The sequence below is a fragment of the Neovison vison genome, chromosome 8, assembly GCF_020171115.1.
Source record: "Neovison vison isolate M4711 chromosome 8, ASM_NN_V1, whole genome shotgun sequence".
NCBI classification, from domain to species: Eukaryota; Metazoa; Chordata; class Mammalia; order Carnivora; family Mustelidae; genus Neogale; species Neogale vison.
The window spans coordinates 45,283,287-45,299,792 of NC_058098.1; the positions used below are offsets into that span (position 1 = coordinate 45,283,287).

At 38.8% G+C, this 16,506-nt stretch overlaps 1 protein-coding gene across 4 annotated transcripts in view; it reads right to left on the reverse strand.

Moving 5' to 3' along the window:
- The window catches only part of RALGAPA2 (Ral GTPase activating protein catalytic subunit alpha 2), a 327,482-nt gene that overhangs the window by 134,146 nt on the left and 176,830 nt on the right, over positions 1–16,506 (reverse strand). For all 4 annotated transcript variants that reach the window (XM_044263547.1, XM_044263546.1, XM_044263549.1 and 1 more), the window contains 2 exons: positions 11,984–12,112; positions 11,062–11,120 (listed from right to left, as the gene is read on the reverse strand). In XM_044263547.1, the coding sequence (XP_044119482.1) occupies positions 11,062–11,120; positions 11,984–12,112 (188 nt within the window). The remainder of the gene's footprint in view (positions 1–11,061; positions 11,121–11,983; positions 12,113–16,506) is intronic.

Genomic DNA, 16,506 nt, shown 5'->3' on the forward strand with positions numbered 1-16,506 from the left:
ATTCAGTATAATTCAGCTATTAAAATAAATATATTTTGAGGTTTTAAAACCACCATGTTTCACTGGATTCTCACCTCTTTAAGTTAGGATAGATGAAGTGCTTCAGAACACGTTTATTAAAAGCTCTTTGGAGACTATGTCACCTTCTACGAAAATGCACTCAGGATAAGCGTGCAGTCCCCTTTACAAGGCATGCCTGGGCTTCTTGGATTCTTCAACAGCAACATTATACAGGAGTTACACACAATTCAAACCCTCAGCTTTCCTTACTGTACAGAACTATCTCCTCTTGCCTGATTCCTATACTGAGTCTCAGTCCAGAAACTGTACTTCATATTCTCAGTTTGCATTCAATGTCATGTATTCTGTATGCTTTCCAATTGCCTCATTATCTTCCCCAGCTTAACTCAGACTCTGATTGTTCAACCTACTAAAATCTAACTTGGAATTATACCCAATTATACCACTTTAAGAGACTCTCTTCCCTTACAGACTTGAATGTGTGTATGTTTCTCTTTCTGTGTATATTAATACATACTCTTTTTTTTTTTTTACAACCTATTAACCTATCTGTTAAATGTAATTCATTAAGGGCAAAGATCTCTCATTTCTTAGGAACACCTGCATTACTCTGTAACTATTAGCCTTGCACGACAGAAAACATTTGTGACCCATAAAATGGTTTCATAATGTGAACTACTCTCACCTGCCTTGAGTTTTAAAGCTGCACTAGCTGATAGCAGGTCTTCAATGCTATTTTATGCCTTTGAAATTTATCATTTAGCATCTGCCTATTCTGGCATTCTCAGGTATTCCTTTTGGCTTTGAGTTTCTGTCAGTTAAATTCTCTGTCCCAAATGTGTCCTCTGTGATCCCAAATGAGTTCTATCTCTCAAGATTTTTTTTAGCTAATGGCAGCACCACCTTCCCTCTCCTTTTTATACCAACACACCCTCTGGAGACTGTTTGCTACTCTGCTATCTCACACTTCTCCAGTTTATGTAACAGAAACTTAATATTTTTTCTTATGTTTTCTACATTATTATCACTTGTAATTATAACTAACTTCCCTCTTAATTGTCTTCCATTTATTTGAAATCTTGGTCATATTTCTGCTTATCTGCCCTTGTGTGACCTCAATTTCATGTTTTATACATGGCTGATTAAGACTGAGCATATCACACACATTTCTATTCCATTTTTCACTCCACAGAAGTTTGGCTTTCTACAGTAAAGAAAAAGGTGGTGGTGGGGGAGGTATTCCCAAGACATGTTAAAGGTTTGGATGTTGACAGGTAAGTGAAAAGGAGAAATCAAGGATTTTTTCCAAGTTTCTCGATTGAAAATCTGGGTAGATGATGGTGACCTTTACTGAGATAGAGTCTGAGGGGTGGTCAGGGGACTCAAGGGTTCAGCTATGGTTGTGTTAGCTTTGCATGTGTTAAGACATCCAAGCTGAGATACCAAGTAGGCAGCTTAATACATAAGCCTGAATATATATGGGATTCACAGAAGAGGCTAGGCAAATAAATTCAGCAGCATCAGAATCATAAATTCAGCAGTATTTAAGGTCTGGTTAGAATGAATAAGAGCACCAAGGAGAGTCAGAGAGAGAAGAGGACCAGCCCTAAACCTCAAGTCACTCTAACACTCAGAGGTTAGGTGGAGGAGGGAGACAGAACAGGAGCAGCTGTGGTAGGAATAAAATCAGAAGATTATATTCCAAGGAACTGGCATTGTTCAGGAAGAGGGTAAAGGCAGACTAATTTCAGAGTTAGTAAGACAAGTATGCAACATTAAAATTTCTAAGGCAACTTCTTAAAAACTGAGAATCTATGACTTCTGCCAAAATAGAGATAGTAAGTGGAATGTGAAAAAAATCATCTGAAAGAAAGAAAGGAAGGAAGAAAAGGAAACGGGAAAAATAAAGGCAAGAATGGGGACAAAACAAGAGAATACTGATAAGGAGCAATAACAAAACATAAAGGCAGATGGAAGAAATACATCCAAGTATGTCAGTTACTGCAGTAAATGAACTAAAGATTCAGTTAAAAGATCAAGATCAGACAAGATAAATGTATAAAATAAAGAATGTACAATTTTTTCAAAGACATCTAAAGAGAAGAATATAGAAAGGTTTGGAACATTAAAAAAATAAAATAAAATTTAATTTAAAATAAAAAAATAAAAGGATGGAAAGTATTATTTACAAATATATTAATCAATATGAGACAAGTGGTTCTTAAGAGAAAAAAAAATCATCCTTAGAAGTAAATAGGATCACTATGTAAATTAACAGATGTGATTCTCTACAGAGATTTGATAATTCTATAGTTCTATACAGCTAATAATATAGCTTCAAAGTATATAAACAAAGATTGACAGATACACAAGGAAAAATAAATCAATGCACCACAATAATGGGAGATTTTAACCTATTTTTCTCAGTAAATGACTAAGATGGTAAAAATATTAGAAACGATGTAAAATATTTGAAACACACTATTAAAAAAATTAATCAAATGGACATATCCAGAGCAGTACACCCAACTACTGAAGAAATGGTAATATGCATGCTCTTCAAGCCCACCCAGAGCATTTGCAGAAACTGACTATCTGCTGGGCCATAAAGCAAATCTCAACAATTTCAAAGACTGTCACTTGACAGACAACGTATTGGATTTGTGATTCCTTTAAGACGTCAATAGCAAAAAGTTAAATAAAAATAACTATATGTTTATAAATTAGATATATTTCTACATAAAGAAATATATGAAGGAATCAATGATGGAATCATAATGGAAATGGGGGAAAAAATCTGTAGTGAGAAAATACTACATATCAAAACGTACCAAACTCAGATGACGTAGGACCTAGAAATAAACATATGAACTTAAATGTTGACCTTTGTAAAAGAGAAAGGCTGAATTAGTATGTGGAGTTAGTATACTGTTATGTTAATATATCAGAATTAACATGCTGATAAAAAGGAAAGGAATGAAGAATATGAAGAAAGAAAGGAAAAAGCAGAAAGTAGAAAATAAAAACAAATTAGAGGAAGAGGAGTCAAGGTAGCAGAGAAGTAGCAGGCTGAGGCTACATCAGGTAGCAGGAGATCAGCTAAATAGTGTATCTAAAGATTGCAAACACCTACAAATCCAACGGGAGATCGAAGAGAAAGAAGAACAGCAATTCTAGAAAGAAAAAATCAACCACTTTCTGAAAGGTAGGACTGGCGGAGAAGTGAATCCAAAGCGATGGGAAGATAGACCCTGGGGGGAGGGGCTGGCTCCCGGCAAGCAGCGGAGCAACGGAGCACAAAATCAGGACTTTAAAAAGTCTGTTCCGCTGAGGGACATCGCTTCAGAGGCTAAACCGGGGTGAAGCCCACGTGGGGTCAGTGTGGCCTCAGGTCCCGCAGGGTCACAGAAGGATCAGGGGTGTCTGAGTGTCACAGAGCTTGCAGGTATTAGAATGGGGAAGCTGGCTACAGAGACAGAGCAGAGGAGTGAGCTCTCAGCTCGGGGTTACCTTGAACCGGTCGCAGGCCCGGTGAGCTCGGAGGGCGTCCAGAGGCCACAGAGACGGGAGTAATTGGGCGCTATTCTCTGAGGGCACACTGAGGAGTGGGGCCCCAAGCTCTCGGCTCCTCCAGGCGGGAGACCAGGAGGCCGCCATATTAATTCCTGTCCTCCAGAACTCTACAGAAAGCATTCAGGGAAGAAAAGCTCCCGAAAGCAAACCTGAGCTGATTACTTAGTCCGGCCCCTGGTAAGGGCAGTGCAATTCCACCTGGGGCAAAGACACTTGAGAATCACTACAACAGGCCTCTCCCCCAGATCAACAAGAAATCCAGCCAGGACCAAGTTCACCTACCAAGGAGTGCAGGTTCAATACCAAGGAGAGCAGCAGAATTCCAAAGGAGGAGAAAGCAAAGCACAGAACTCATGGCTTTCTCCTCATGGTTCTTTAGTCTTGCAGTTAATTGAATTTTTTTTTCAAATTTTTTTTCCTTCTTCTGCAAAATTTTTTTTTAACTTTTACCCTTTTCTTTTTTAACGTTTTTTAACTAATTTATCTAATATATATATCTTTTCTTTTTTATATTTTTTCTTTATTCATTTTCTTTTTTAATTGTTTCTTTCTTTCTTTTTTTTTTCCGAACCTCTTTTTATCCCTTTTCTCCCTGCCACAATTTGGGATCTCTTCTGATTTGGTTAAAGGGTATTTTCCTGGGGTCTTTGCCACCCTTTTAGTATTTTACTTGCTCCTTCATATACTCTAATCTGGACAAAATGACAAGGCGGAAAAATTCACCACATAAAAAAGAACAAGAGGCAGTACTGAAGGCTAGGGACCTAATCAATAGAGACATTGGTAATATGTCAGATCTAGAGTTTAGAATGACAATTCTCAAGGTTCTAGCTGGGCTCGAAAAAGGCATGGAAGATATTAGAGAAACACTCTCGGGAGATATAAAAGCCCTTTCTGGAGAAATAAAAGAACTAAAATCTAACCAAGTTGAAATCAAAAAAGCTATTAATGAGGTCCAATAAAAAATAGAGGCTCTCACTGCTAGGATAAACGAGGCAGAAGAAAGAATTAGCGATATAGAAGACCAAATGACAGAGAATAAAGAAGCTGAGCAAAAGAGGGACAAACAGCTACTGGACCATGAGGGGAGAATTTGAGAGATAAGTGACACCATAAGATGAAACAACATTAGAATAATTGGGATTCCAGAAGAAGAAAAAAGAGAGAGGGGAGCAGAAGGTATATTGGAGAGAATTATTAGAGAGAATTTCCCTAATATGGCAAAGGGAACAAGCATCAAAATCCAGGAGGTACAGAGAACCCCCCTCAAAATCAACAAGAATAGGTACACACCCCATCACCTAATAATAAAATTTACAAGTCTTAGAGACAAAGAGAAAATCCTGAAAGCAGACCGGGAAAAGAAGTCTCTAACATACACTGCTAAAAATGTTAGACTGGCAGCAGACTTACCCACAGAGATCTGGCAGGCCAGAAAGAGCTGGCATAATATATTCAGAGCACTAAACGAGAAAAACATGCAGCCAAGAATACGATATCCAGCTAGGCTATCATTGAAAATAGAAGGAGAGATAAAAACCTTCCAGGACAAACACAAACTGAAAGAATTTGCAAACACCAAACCAGCTCTACAGGAAATATTGAAAGGGGTCCTCTAAGCAAAGAGAGAGCCTAAAAGTAGTAGATCAGAAAGGAACAGAGAAAATATACAGGAACAGTCACCTTACAGGCAATACAATGGCACTAAATTCTTATCTCTCAATAGTTACCCTGAATGTTAATGGGCTAAATGCCCCAATCAAAAGACACAGGGTATCAGAGTGGATAAAAAAAAACAACAAAAACAAACATCTATATGTTGCCTACAAGAAGCTCATTTTAGACCCAAAGACACTTCCAGATTTAAAGTGAGGGGGTGGAAAACAATTTACCATGCTAATGGACATCAGAAGAAAGCAGGGGTGGCAATCCTTATATCAGATCAATTAGATTTTAAGCCAAAGATTATAATAAGAGACGAGGAAGGACACTATATCATACTCAAAGAATCTGTCCAACAAGAAGATCTAACGATTTTAAATATCTATGCCCCTAACGTAGGAGCAGCCAACTATATAAACCAATTAATAACAAAATTAAAGAAAAACATCAACAATAATACAATAATAGTAGGGGACTTTAACACTCCCCTCACTGAAATGGACAGATCATCCAAGCAAAAGATCAACAAGGAAATAAAGGCCTTAAATGACACACTAGACCAGATGGACATCACAGATATATTCAGAACATTTCATCCCAAAGCAACAGAATACACATTCTTCTCTAGTGCACATGAAACATTCTCCAGAATAGATCACATCCTGGGTCCTAAAACAGGTTTCAACCGGTATCAAAAGATTGGGATCATTCCCTGCATATTTTCAGACCACAATGTTCTGAAGCTAGAACTCAATCACAAGAGGAAATTTGGAAAGAACCCAAATACATGGAGACTAAACAGCATCCTTCTAAAGAATGAATGGGTCAACCAGGAAATTAAAGAACTGAAAAAATTCATGGAAACAAATGATAATGAAAACACAATGGTTCAAAATCTGCGGGACACAGCAAAGTCAGTCCTGAGAGGAAAATATATAGTGGTATAAGCCTTTCTCAGGAAACAAGAAAGGTCTCAAGTATACAACATAACCCTACACCTAAAGGAGCTGGAGAAAGACCAAGAAAGAAAGCCTAAACCCAGCAGGAGAAGAGAAATCATAAAGATCAGAGCAGAAATCAATGAAATAGAAACCAAAAAAACAATAAAGCAAATCAATGAAACTAGGAGCTGGTTCTTTGAAAGAATTAATAAGATTGATAAACCCCTGGTCTGACTTATCAGAAAGAAAAGAGAAAGGACCCAAATAAATAAAATCATGAATGAAAGAGGAGAGATCACAACTAACACCAAAGGAATACAAACAATTATAAGAACATACTATGAGCAACTCTATGCAAACAAATTTGACAATCTGGAAGAAATGGATGCATTCCTAGAGACATACAGACTACCAAAACTGAACCAGGAAGAAATAGAAAACCTGAACAGACCCACAACCAGTAAGGAGATTGAAACAGTCATCAAAAATCTCCAAACAAACAAAAGCCCAGGGCCAGACGGCTTCCCAGGGGAATTCTACCAAGCATTTAAAAAAAAAAAATTTTTTTTTTAAGATTTTATTTATTTATTTGACAGACAGAGATCACAAGTAGGCAGAGAGGCAGGCAGAGAGAGAGGAGGAAGCAGGCTCCCTACTGAGCAGAGAGCCTGATGCAGGGCTCGATCCCAGGACCCTGAGATCATGACCTGAGCCGAAGGCAGAGGCTTTAACCCACAGAGCCATCCAGGCGCCCCTCTACCAAACATTTAAAGAAGAACTAATTCCTGTTCTCCTGAAACTGTTCCAAAAAATAGAAATGGAAGGAAAACTTCCAAACTCATTTTATGAGGCCAGCATCACCTTGATCCCAAAACCAGACAAGGATCCCATTAAAAAAGAGAACTACAGACCAATATCCTTGATGAACACAGATGCGAAAATTCTCACCAAAATACTAGCCAATAGGATTCAACAGTACATTAAAAGGATTATTCACCACGACCAAGTGGGATTTATCCCAGGGCTGCAAGGTTGGTTCAACATCCGCAAATCAATCAATGTGATACAACACATCAATAAAAGAAAGAACAAGAACCATATGATACTCTCAATAGATGCTGAAAAAGCATTTGACAAAGTACAGCATCCCTTCCTGATCAAAACTCTTCAAAGTGTAGGGATAGAGGGCACATACCTCAATATTATCAAAGCCATTTATGAAAAACCCACTGCAAATGTCATTCTCAATGGAGAAAAACTAAAAGCTTTTCTGCTAAGGTCAGGAACACGGCAGGGATATCCATTATCACCACTACTATTCAACATAGTACTAGAAGTCCTAGCCTTAGCTATCAGACAACAAAAGGAAATTAAAGGCATCCAAATCGGCAAAGAAGAAGTCAAACTATCACTCTTCACAGATGATATAATACCATATGTGGAAAACCCAAAAGACTCCACTCCAAAACTGTTAGAACTTGTACAGGAATTCAGTAAAGTGTCAAGATATAAAATCAATGCACGGAAATCAGTTGCATTTCTCTATACCAACAAGACAGAAAAAAGAGAAATTAAGGAGTCAATCCCATTTACAATTGTACCCCAAACTATAAGATACCTAGGAATAAACCTAACCAACAAGGCTAAGAATCTATACTCAGAAAACTATAAAGTACTCATGAAAGAAATTGAGAAAGACACAAAGAAATGAAAAAATGTTCCATGCTCCTGGTTTAGAAGAACAAATATTGTGAAAATGTCTATGCTACCTAAAGGAACCTACACTTTTAATGCAATCTCTATCAAAATACCATCCATTTTTTTTCAAAGAAATGGAACAAATAATCCTAAAATTTATATAGAACCAGAAAAGACCCTGAATAGCCAAAGGAATATTGAAAAAGGAAGCCAAAGTTGCAGGCATCACAATTCCGGACTTCAAGCTCTATTACATAGCTGTCATCATCAAGACAGCATGGTACTGGCACAAAAACAGACACATAGATCAATGGAACAGAATAGAGAGCCTAGAAATAGACCCTCAACTCTATGGTCAACTAATCTTCAACAAAGCAGGAAAGAATGTCCAATGGAAAAAAGACCGCCTCTTCAATAAATGGTGTTGGGAAAATTGGACAGCCACATGCAGAAAAATGAAATTGGAACATTTCTTTACACCACACACGAAAATAGACTCAAAATGGATGAAGGACCTCAATGTGAGAAAGGAATCCACCAAAATCCTTGAGGAGAACACAGGCAGTAACCTCTTCGACCTAAACCGCAACAACATCTTCCTAGGAACATCGCCAAAGGCAAGGGAAGCAAGGGCAAAAATGAACTATTGGGATTTCATCAAGATCAAAAGTTTTTGCACAGCAAAGGAAACAAAACCAAAAGACAACTGACAGAATGGGAGAAGATATTTGCAAACGACATATCAGATAAAGGGCTAGTGTCCAAAATCTATAAAGAACTTAACAAACTCAACACCCAAAGAACAAATAATCCAATCAAGAAATGGGCAGAGGACATGAACTGACATTTCTGCAAAGAAGACATCCAGATGGCCAACAGACACATGAAAAAGTGCTCTACATCACTCAGCGTCAGGGAAATACAAATCAAAACCACAATGAGATACCACCTCACACCAGTCAGAATGGCTAAAATTAACAAGTCAGGAAATGACAGATGCTGGCGAGGATGGGGAGAAAGGGGAACCCTCCTACACTGTTGGTGGGAATGCAAGCTGGTGCAACCACTCTGGAAAACAACATGGAGGTTCCTCAAAATGTTGAAAATAGAACTATCCTATGACCCAGCAATTGCACTACTGGGTATTTACCCTAAGGATACAAATGTAGTGATCCGAAGGGGCACGTGCACCCGAATGTTTATAGCAGCAATGTCCACAATAGCCAAACTATGGAAAGAACCTAGATGTTCATCAACAGATGAATGGATAAAGAAGATGTGGTACAGATATACAATGGAATACTATGCAGCCATCAAAAGAAATGAAATCTTGCCATTTGTGACAACGTGGATGGAACCAGAGCGTATCATGCTTAGTGAAATAAGTCAATCGGAGAAAGACAACTATCATATGATCTCCCTGATATGAGGAAGTGGAGATGCAACATGGGGGGTTAAGGGGGTAGGAGAAGAATAAATGAAATAAAATGGGAATGGGAGGGAGACAAACCATAAGTGACTCTTAATCTCACAAAACAAACTGAGAGTTGCTGCGGGAAGGAAGGTTGGATGAGGGGGGTGGGGTTATGGAATTGGGGAGGGTATGTGCTATGGTGATTGCTGTGAAGTGTGTAAACCTGGCGATTCACAGACCTGTACCCCTGGGGATAAAAATATATTATATGTTTATAAAAAATAAAAAAATAAAAATTAAAAGGAAGACAAAGGAATGGGAGAAAAAAAACAAATTAGAATAAAGAGGCTGAACAAAGACAAAAGTAAGTTCTTTGAAAAGTTGATAATCTTTGGCAAGAATAGTGGCAAAAATCAGAGAATACATAATAGGGTCTGGGATTAAGAAGTGCTCTTGGAGTGAAAGAAACATAAGATAGCCAGTATTATTTCAGAACTTAGATGAAATGGACAAATTTCTGTACAAGTTTAGTTTACCCAAGGTATAAAATAAAGGAAAAGAAAAGAAAAGAAAGCCTTAATATTCCTAAAATCTTGGAAGAAAATAAGTCAATGGTTAACCTCTCATAAATAAATGACCAGACCTAGATAGTTTTACCATCGAGGTCTAAATACACAGGAGCATGAACTCTTAATTTTACAAAAATTCTTGCTGACTACAGAGAATGAAACAAGACTTTAATCATTCTATAAGAGTATCTAACCCTGAATCAAGCCTGATAAGAACTGGATTGGGAAAGAAAATTATAGGCCATAAATATAAATGCAACTTTCCTGAACAAAATATTAGCCAAATAAGATCTGGTCCTGTATAAACCAAGTTGAGTTTATCCCAAAATTTAAGGTTACTCTAATATGAACAAATTGATAGTCAATTTATAGCTTCTGGTAATGGGAAACTAAAAAGGTGGACTAAGCCATCCACAGAAGACCACTGAAAAATTTAGTCAAAATACAAACGCCCCCCAATAAAACAAAACAAAACAAAACCCCACGTCAGAAACCCTTAAAAATATCAAAAGAGCTGGCAAGGCAGTGATGATTGGTAGGCTGCTAGAGAGAGAGCAGGGCAGGAGCTGATTCCTTGGAGGCAGCAAGAGACTGAGCTAGGCTTCTGGTGACTTTATGAGGTTGGAGGAGGAGGATGAGAAAGTGGTGTTGCCCTCTAACACTGCTCCCAGCTTTGGGCTTTACTTTGGAAGGTCAGGTATGCAATTTCTCATTATGCAGGTGGTCCAGAAAACCTCTATATTGTTAACAGACTGCTAGCAAACTCAGATGCCCGGCAGAAGCAACCAAAATATTTTCAGACATTGCTAAATGTCTCTGGGGTACAAAATCACCTCTGGTTGAGAATTACTAACCTTATACATATACCAATTTTTATAAGTTTTTGGTTTATCCTTCCATTTTCTTCTTCATTAAAAAAATAAATATATATACCTGTATATATTCAAAATCTTTTCTCTTCTACAAAATGTAGTATGCTATAATCTTCTGTATCTTATTGTTTTCACTGAATAGTGGCACACTCTAAAAAAATTAAGTAAAGCATTTTCTTGACATAATTCTTACTACACTTTTTAGTATCTGTACAAGTAATGTGGAAGAGTGCTTTTTTTAAACATTAACTTTTTACATATAAATTTGTATCTTAAAATCCTAAAATAGTTTACCTTTAGTCAACATTTACCTTGCACATTCATTTGGTTCCTCTGTGGCATTCTTCAGTAAAATATTTATGAGGTAATGCTAAAAACACAAAATTAAGTAAAATTAAAACTTTGTTTAGTAGTTGGTTTCCCACATGTTTTGTGTTCCAGGCAGTCAGGACCTACTGAAGGACCAGGGAACTCTGGAGAAGCTCCCAACAGAGAGAATCTGGGAGGCGGGGAAGGAAACAGGGCTTGGGGGAGCAGCCTGTGGTGGTCTCAGCCAGGACCTCCCTGGGCAAGTAAGCCAGCCTAGAGAAGAGGGTTTCTGGGCATGCAATAAAAACCTTGCAAAGCCATTGAGACGTCAGATAGGAAAAGCTCAGTTTTCTTTTACTTCAATTATATATTGTATACTAAATTATATATTATAATTATGTACCATAATTAGATAGATTGATTTTGAGATTTGAAAAGAATTTTTGTTTGCCCCAAAGTCAGTTAAGGGGGGGAAACAAATGCTTACTTTTATTCTCTAAAGAATTAATAACTTGACATCTCAAATTATTAGTAGTGTTTAATCAGGCTAACAATGGGACTGAATATTTGGCTAACTTTAATTATTTCTTATAAACTCATTTGATACACTAATGTGGCACAATTAAACCTAAAATTATTACAAAGGATGAATTATTATATAATTACAATCCATAGGCATGATAAACAGATCTAATAAAAAACACCAGAGGAACCTATCAGTTATAACTGTCATATGCTCTGAATAATACATTTAATCCCCCTAAAAGAGCCTTCTGGAAACAACAACAACTACTACTGAAAGATTTAAACAATAAAGCAGAACTTTCAGGGATAAGTAGATCACTGTATGACAATGGAAGAGAGGACCATATAGCTAGAATTATAAAATGCTAAACTTGAGAGTCAATCAAATGCATGAGGTACCTTGACATCTTCAGTTCCTGTGATGACTTCCCTGACTTCCGGCACAGACTGCAGTAAAGGGATCTCCCGGTAGGTATTTGGAAAGCAGACTAGAGAACCAAGAATGGTGAGAGCTTCTGAATGAGGTGTCTGCACACAAAGAAGTGAAAACATGCTTTACTTTTTCATGATTTTGAGAGGGAATCTTTATGCTTATTATATCCTAGATAAGATGTAATCAAACTATGCCAGGTTATTTTCCTCCAGGTGACCATTTAAGCAAGAGAGGTTTGTCTAGATGAAAAAGCAAATTTCCAAGAAATGGAAATTATCACTATGCTTGTATAAAAAGCATTGTGAAAAGTGGTCTGCAGATGCATTCAGGGTCAGAAGAGCAAATGACTCAATCATGACTTTCACTTTTTGTCTTTATCTTTTTAATCTTAATGTTCTTGACAAAGCAGGGTACGTGATATCAACTTAATATTATTTTTGCTGTGAAGACAGTTAACAAAAATTCATAAGGAAGAGGGGTTTGGGTTGAATTTCAAAAGGCAGAGAAAGAGAGCAGACACTATCCACCAAATTTCCCGTCTCATCATGAATATTTTGCAAAGTAACATATAGTGTTTGATATATAGGGAGACACAAAATCACTTATTTGTCTATTATTGGAATTAGGTATAATTCTTACTACACGTTACCAGACTTCAATCTAGCCAACTTCACTAGATTTCAATCAAGTCAACACTTATTAGCAGCTATGATTAGCCAAGAATGGGCACCAGGATTACAAAGGTATTGCCACTTGCCCACCTACCCACCTGCCATCTACCCTTCTGTCTACTATTATCTAATAATTATAACAATAGCAGCTAACACTTACAGTGCTAGGCACTGTTCTAAATGCTATACAAGCACTGCCTCATAAAATACCCTCAACAATCCAATGAAGTAGGTACTATTATCATTTCCACATTACAAGTGAGAAAACTGAGGCTCAGGGAAATTAAATGGCTTGTCAAGTGACAGACCCTGATTTGCACTGGGCCTGTTTTGTTAAGCACTTCTGGGTTTGAAATGAAAGCGAGTCTCCCTCCCCCAGGATATGGCGGTGTGGTGTGTGCGGTATGGGAGAAGAGGCAAATAGCGGTGATCTACAATTCGGTGATATGGCTGTGAGAACCAGAGAGTGGGAATGTTATGGGAGCCCAGAACATTCATGTTTAACCTCACTTCGTTTTCATCAGCACACAGGTCCAAGACAATATAAAACACAGAGATATTCTCTGGAACCCAAAATGTGGCAATAATTTGTTCTGCTCAGGATGGTTAGGGACACTAAGACAAACTGCTGCTAGAAGTCCCATAGTGCCAGGGGAGCCAGCCAGGCTGCCAGAGTGAGGGAGCGAGGTAAGGGGCGAGAGGCCAGTGCAGGCAGTGCGGATGGAAAAGGCAGAAGACCCAGGGGCACCCATGGACCTGTAAAAAATGCAGGTGCACAGGGCCCAGAGGCCATGCAGGTGTGCTGCAGGGACTAGGGGAGCTCCAGGAGAAAAGCACTGGGACTCCCAGGTAGCAACCCCCACGCCACACGTGGCACAGTGCCCGTCTCATTTTTTCCTCCAGGCGACCAGTAGTGCCATCAGAATGGAGCAGTAGTGTGGGGTGATGGATGATCTCAGGAAGAGCAGAGTGTCAGGTGCTCACTGAAGCCCAGTGCAGGCAAGAGTGACAGCAGCTCTGACTGTAGCCATGGCCACGGCATCAGGCATGAAGTCACTATATTCTTAATGGTTTCTTTCATTTTTTAAAATACAAAGATTTGAAACCACTAGGGCAAAATGAAAATGTTAAGACTTGCCAAAGTTGGTCAGTGAGTACAGTATTTTGTTATGTGACTTCTACCACATAAAGCTTTGTGGTCACTGCCCAGGCCTTTCCTTATCTGACCTCTGGCCAGTGTCAGACGCAGGTGCTGGCTCTCTTGGGCCTGGGAACACTTTCACCATTTGGCCCTGGGACACCTTTCGTGGCTCCTACCTGAGGCCATCTAACAGTCTCCATGCTGGGATGCCTCATTTCCTCAGGATCCAAACTGTGATGCTGAGTGTGGTCCTGTGCCCTCTTCTCTCCCAGATCTATACTCACTCCCGAAGGATATCCAGACGCATGATTTCAATGCCTCCTACATGTTGGACTTTGGACTCCCCATCATTTCTCTGTAGACTAGACGCTCCCCCACCCTACCCCTGAAGTCCGGGTTTGTATGCGTGCCCCTCAGGGGTCCAGAGGCATCTCACATGAGCTCCACCTGACCAGAGTCCCACCCTTTCTGTGCAACACTACCCCACCTCCATCATTCTGTCCCCTCATCTGCTGCTTTCCTTTTCCTCAAGTTTTATGTTAAGAGGAATGAAAAGGGAAAGAGAGTATTACACTAAATACCAAACACCTGGATTCAAGATTTTACTACTCTTGCTTTATCTGTATGTTTCACTTTTTTCATTTCGGTATTTAAAAATCACTAAGAAGTTTCCACTTTCAATATTTTAAAGCGAATTCAAGACATTATGTTATCCCACCTCTATGGTCCCCAGCATCCCCGCTTTGGGTTTTTTCTTTGCATACATTACTTTCTGACATGTTACATAGTTATTTTGTGTTTGCAACACCAAAAAAGAGGGGTGTTAGATTGTTTTCAGCACTTTTCTATCCCAGTGGGTGCTCAATAAGTATCTCAAGATAAGGGGTGGCTGCTGCTGTCCCCATTTATCTGACGAACATTGAGGCCTTTCAGGTCTCTGCTTCAGCATCACTTCTCCGATGAAGACCTTTCTAATGCATGTCTTTCCCTTCACTTCTCACAAGCAGAATGAACCATTCCTCTGTTGCTGTCCTGCTGGGGTCTGGATGTGATTCTACTGTGGCTGCTAGAAACTTAGGCACAGATAATAACATTTAGTTTACCCCGCTGATTTGTTGAGGGTAGGGCCCCTGTCATACTCATCAGGCCAGGTCCCAGCATGTAGTGGATCCACGGAAACTGTTTCTCAAACAGCCTTGCTTTGTCAGTCCTCTCTAAATGCTGCCCTTTATCCCCAGACAATCTTGGTTTAGACTTCACTGACATTGATTCCTTTCCCTGAGTGGCCTTAACAATTGTGTCATGTGCAAGACTGGCCTGAACTGTGGACTTTAATTTTTTAAATTTATTTTAAGACATTAATTTACGAGGGTGGGGAGGGGCAGAGGAGAAGGGAGAGGGCCAAGAGGATTCCAGGCTGAGTGCAGAGCCCGATTTGGGGCTTGATTCCATAATCCTGAGATCATGACCTGAACCCAAACCAAGAGTCAGACACTTAACCAACTGAGTTACCCAGGTGCCCCCTGAACTGCGGACTTTTAGATTGCATGCTAGACTATGTAACAATCAGATATAAAACAGACCTTAAACAAAATAAGGATTACACAGCTTTTTCCAATGAATGTGGTAAATCTAAATAATTTTTTGGTCTAAGCACTGAGCCTAAGGTGAGCCCCAATTTCCACACAGGAGAATGAGGCCTGTATGCCTAAGCATATTGCCCAGGGTAGAGAACCAGTACAGTACATGGCAACACTGGGATGGAACCCAGGTCTGACCCTACAGAGCTCCAGGGTCTAGCATGAGAAGGGAATTATATGTAATACATTATCTTATGGGCACATTACACTTTATCTGTTCCATTGTTGATGGACATTTGGATTAACTCTAGTTTTTGGCTACTACAAAGGACGTTTACTGAGCACAAGTTCCTACCCATCTCTTGGAGACCTGTGCAAGTATATGTCTTTTCCCCATTGCTTCAGTGGGGCAGATCTGCACAGTGGGGGTAATTCAAACTTGTAATTGACTTGTGTTAATCAAAAATTATGACTGAGTATGTGTGCCCCATTCACATACTTCTCATCTGTTCCCTTACAAGTTTAAATCTCAAGTTGAAACTAAGAGAGAAATTCAAAGTAATTCAGAGTTACAGCTCCTTCATATAACTCTCACTTCCACATGATCTTACTTTCTTTCTCTTTCTTTGAAAAGAAAAATTTTGGGAAGCTACTTTAATAGCTTATCTAGCCAAGAGATAAATTTTCAGAGAATGACTGGCATGCATGATATTATCTCTAGAAACGGTGCTGGCATTTTTACAGGAGATTCCAATAGCAAGTAAGGAAGTCATCAATAATGAAGTATGGTTTTCCTTCCTGTATCCTGTGAGTTTCTTCAATGCTAATCTAAATACTTAAAAATAAATTTGAAGGCTCTTTGAGAATGATTATCCTAAAATCATTTTTGGAAATAAAGAAGCATAAAAATTTGTCACATTCCTTACAAAAAAAAGTTGAACAAACTCAACATTTTTCTTCTTCCTTTTTTTCTACCTTTCTTTTCTTCTTTCATTCCTCCCTTTTGCTCCTGTCTTTGCTTTTTTTTTTTCCCTTCCCTTTGCTTTTTACTTTATCCTCACAAGAAGTTAGCACATGAAAATACCAGTGTGAAATAT